The following is a 2,316-nucleotide window of genomic DNA, read 5'->3' as shown; positions in this document are numbered from 1 at the left end:
ACAGATACATGCTCTCGCGGTGCACGCCGGGAGTTCCCCCAGACGGGGCGCTGCCCCTTTAAAAACAAAATGGCCGCCCCGCTCCGCGTTGCCTCTTCGGCGCCACGCCCGGCTGCTGCCGCCGCCGCCACTTCCGGGGTGGGGCCGGGAGGCCGGAAGTGTGTCGCGCTCGCAAGATGGCGACTCCCTATGTGACTGACGAGACCGGTGAGTGAGGCCCGGCCCGGCTCTGTGGGGCGGGAGGTTCCCGTGGGGTCAGGCCCGGCCCCCGTGGGGTTGTTGTTTTCCCCAGATCCGTAGGGCGGGACCTAGCCCCGGTCCCTGTGGGGCTGGCTCTCTCCCCGGTCTCTGTGGGGCAGGTCCCGTTCCCTGCCCCTGGGGGGGGGGGGGGAGTTTCCCCCCCCGCGGTAGGCCTGGGCCGCGGCCCCATCTCTATGGGGCTGGGAGCCGCCCCCCTCCCCCAGTCTCTCTGGGGTCCTGTCTGTGTGTGTGTCCCACCTTGCTGGTCGCTATGGGGCAGGTCCCACCTCCCCAGTCTCTGTGGGGCTGGGCCCACCTCACCCCCCCACCCCGCTGTCTGTGGTGACTGGCTGTCCCCATCCTAGTCTTGGGGCAGGGGACAGACCCGTGGGGTGTGTGGGGGGTCTTGGGGTCCCTGTGGGGGGTGTCCTGGGGCACCCATAGGGTGTCCTGTGGGGTGTTTTGGGGCCCCTGTGGGGTGTCCTGGGATCCCCGTGGGGTCCTGGGGCCCCTGTGGGGTGTGTGGAGTGTCTTGAGGCCCCAATGGTGTGTCCTCTGGGGCGTCCTGGGGTCCCTGTGGGGTGTGTGGGGCGTACTGGGGTCTGTGTGGGGTGTCCTGGGTCCCCCATGGGGTCCCGGGGTCCCTGTGGGGTGTGTGGGGTGTCCTGGGGCCCCCGTGGGGTCTTGAGGCCCCCTTGGTATGTTCTCTGGGATCTCCTGGGGCCCCCGTGGGGTCCTGGAGTCCCTGTGGGGTGTCCTGGGGCCCCCATGGGGTGCGTGGGGTGCCCCAAGGCCGCCAGCCAACAGTGCCTTGGCCTCGCAGGGAAGTACATCGCCTCCACGCAGCGCCCTGACGGCACCTGGCGGAAGCAGCGGCGGGTGAAGGAGGGATACGTGCCCCAGGAGGAGGTGCCGGTGTAAGTGGGGCAGGCGGCCAGGGGGGAAGGCGGTGTCCCCTGGGGGGGCTCCCTCTCTGGGGCTGGGGTCTGCCGCGCCGCGAGAGGGGAGCGGAGCTGCTGGAGCGTCCCGTCCCGTTCCCCAGGCACCCCAGACCTCGGCCCCGCAACTCCTGGGGCTGTGCGTGCCGGGTCACGTCTTGAGGTCTCAGTCTCTTTCCAGGTGCCCGAGCAATTCCGACCCCCTCACCCTTATCCCATAAGCCGTAGCCTGCCGGTACGTATTGACTCCCGTCCCAGTCCTCCTCGGGGTGGCCGTGCGGGTCTGGGCCGTCCCGCGGACGCGAGGAGGACCCCGAGTGGCGGCGTCTGCTGGGGCGCAGAGCTCGGCAGGGGTGACCCGTTCCGAGGGTGGCTGCTTGGCCGCCGCGTGGTGGAGGGCTCAGAGCCCGCAGGTGCCCCCCGGCCTGGGGGGAGAGCCGGACATGGGGGCTGTGCCGCGTCGGAGGTTTTGCTGGAGGCGCCGAACGTTCCTGGCGTTTGGCGGTGGGGTCTTTTAGCACCGCGCCAGGGACTTTTTGGCACCGCCCTGGGGTCCTCAACACCATCCCAGGGCGGGACGGCGGGGGAGAGGCGCCTTCACAGGCTCTCGTTCTGTGCAGGTACGAGAATAAATATGTGAAGTTTTTCAAAAGCAAACCCGAGCTGCCCCCGGGGCTGAGCCTGGAGGCCACCGCGCAGCCCGGCAAGCAGCCCGGCAAGGCGGAGAGCGGCGAGACGGGACTGTCCAAGGCGGCGAAAAGGAACTTGAAACGCAAAGAGAAGAGGAAGCAGCAGCAGGAGAAGGGGGAGCGGGAGACAGACGAACTGATCCAGGCGCTGGAGAAGGCCTCTCTGTCGGGGGGCAGTGGCGGGGACAAGGGCCCGCCGGGGGACAGTCGGGCGGCTGTGCCGCAGCCGGCCTGTGGCACCAGGGCCCCCGCCGAGGGGGAAGCCCCCGCCTCGGAGAAGAGCAAGAAGATCAAGAACCTGAAGAAGAAGCTGCGGCAGGTGGAGGAGCTGCAGCAGCGGCTCGACTCAGGGGAGATAAAGCAGCCGACGAAAGAGCAGCTGGAGAAGCTGGGGCGGAGGAAAGCCTTGGAGGAGGAACTGCGGGACCTGGAGCTGGACTTGTAAGGGG

General features: G+C 69.1%; 1 protein-coding gene across 1 annotated transcript; it reads left to right on the top strand.

Annotated features, from left to right (window-relative positions):
- Positions 1-148: 148 nt before the first annotated feature.
- Positions 149-2,312, top strand: WIBG (within bgcn homolog (Drosophila)). Its single transcript, XM_010565097.1, has 3 exons — positions 149-207; positions 1,064-1,157; positions 1,799-2,312. Exons 1-3 carry the CDS (start codon positions 177-179, stop codon positions 2,310-2,312), a joined length of 639 nt encoding a protein of 212 aa, XP_010563399.1. The 5' UTR covers positions 149-176.
- Positions 2,313-2,316: the final 4 nt, after the last annotated feature.

This window comes from Haliaeetus leucocephalus, unplaced genomic scaffold (genome assembly GCF_000737465.1).
Source record: "Haliaeetus leucocephalus isolate CR32 unplaced genomic scaffold, Haliaeetus_leucocephalus-4.0 Scaffold186, whole genome shotgun sequence".
NCBI classification, from domain to species: domain Eukaryota; kingdom Metazoa; phylum Chordata; class Aves; order Accipitriformes; family Accipitridae; genus Haliaeetus; species Haliaeetus leucocephalus.
This window is presented reverse-complemented; position numbering and strand designations above follow the sequence as displayed.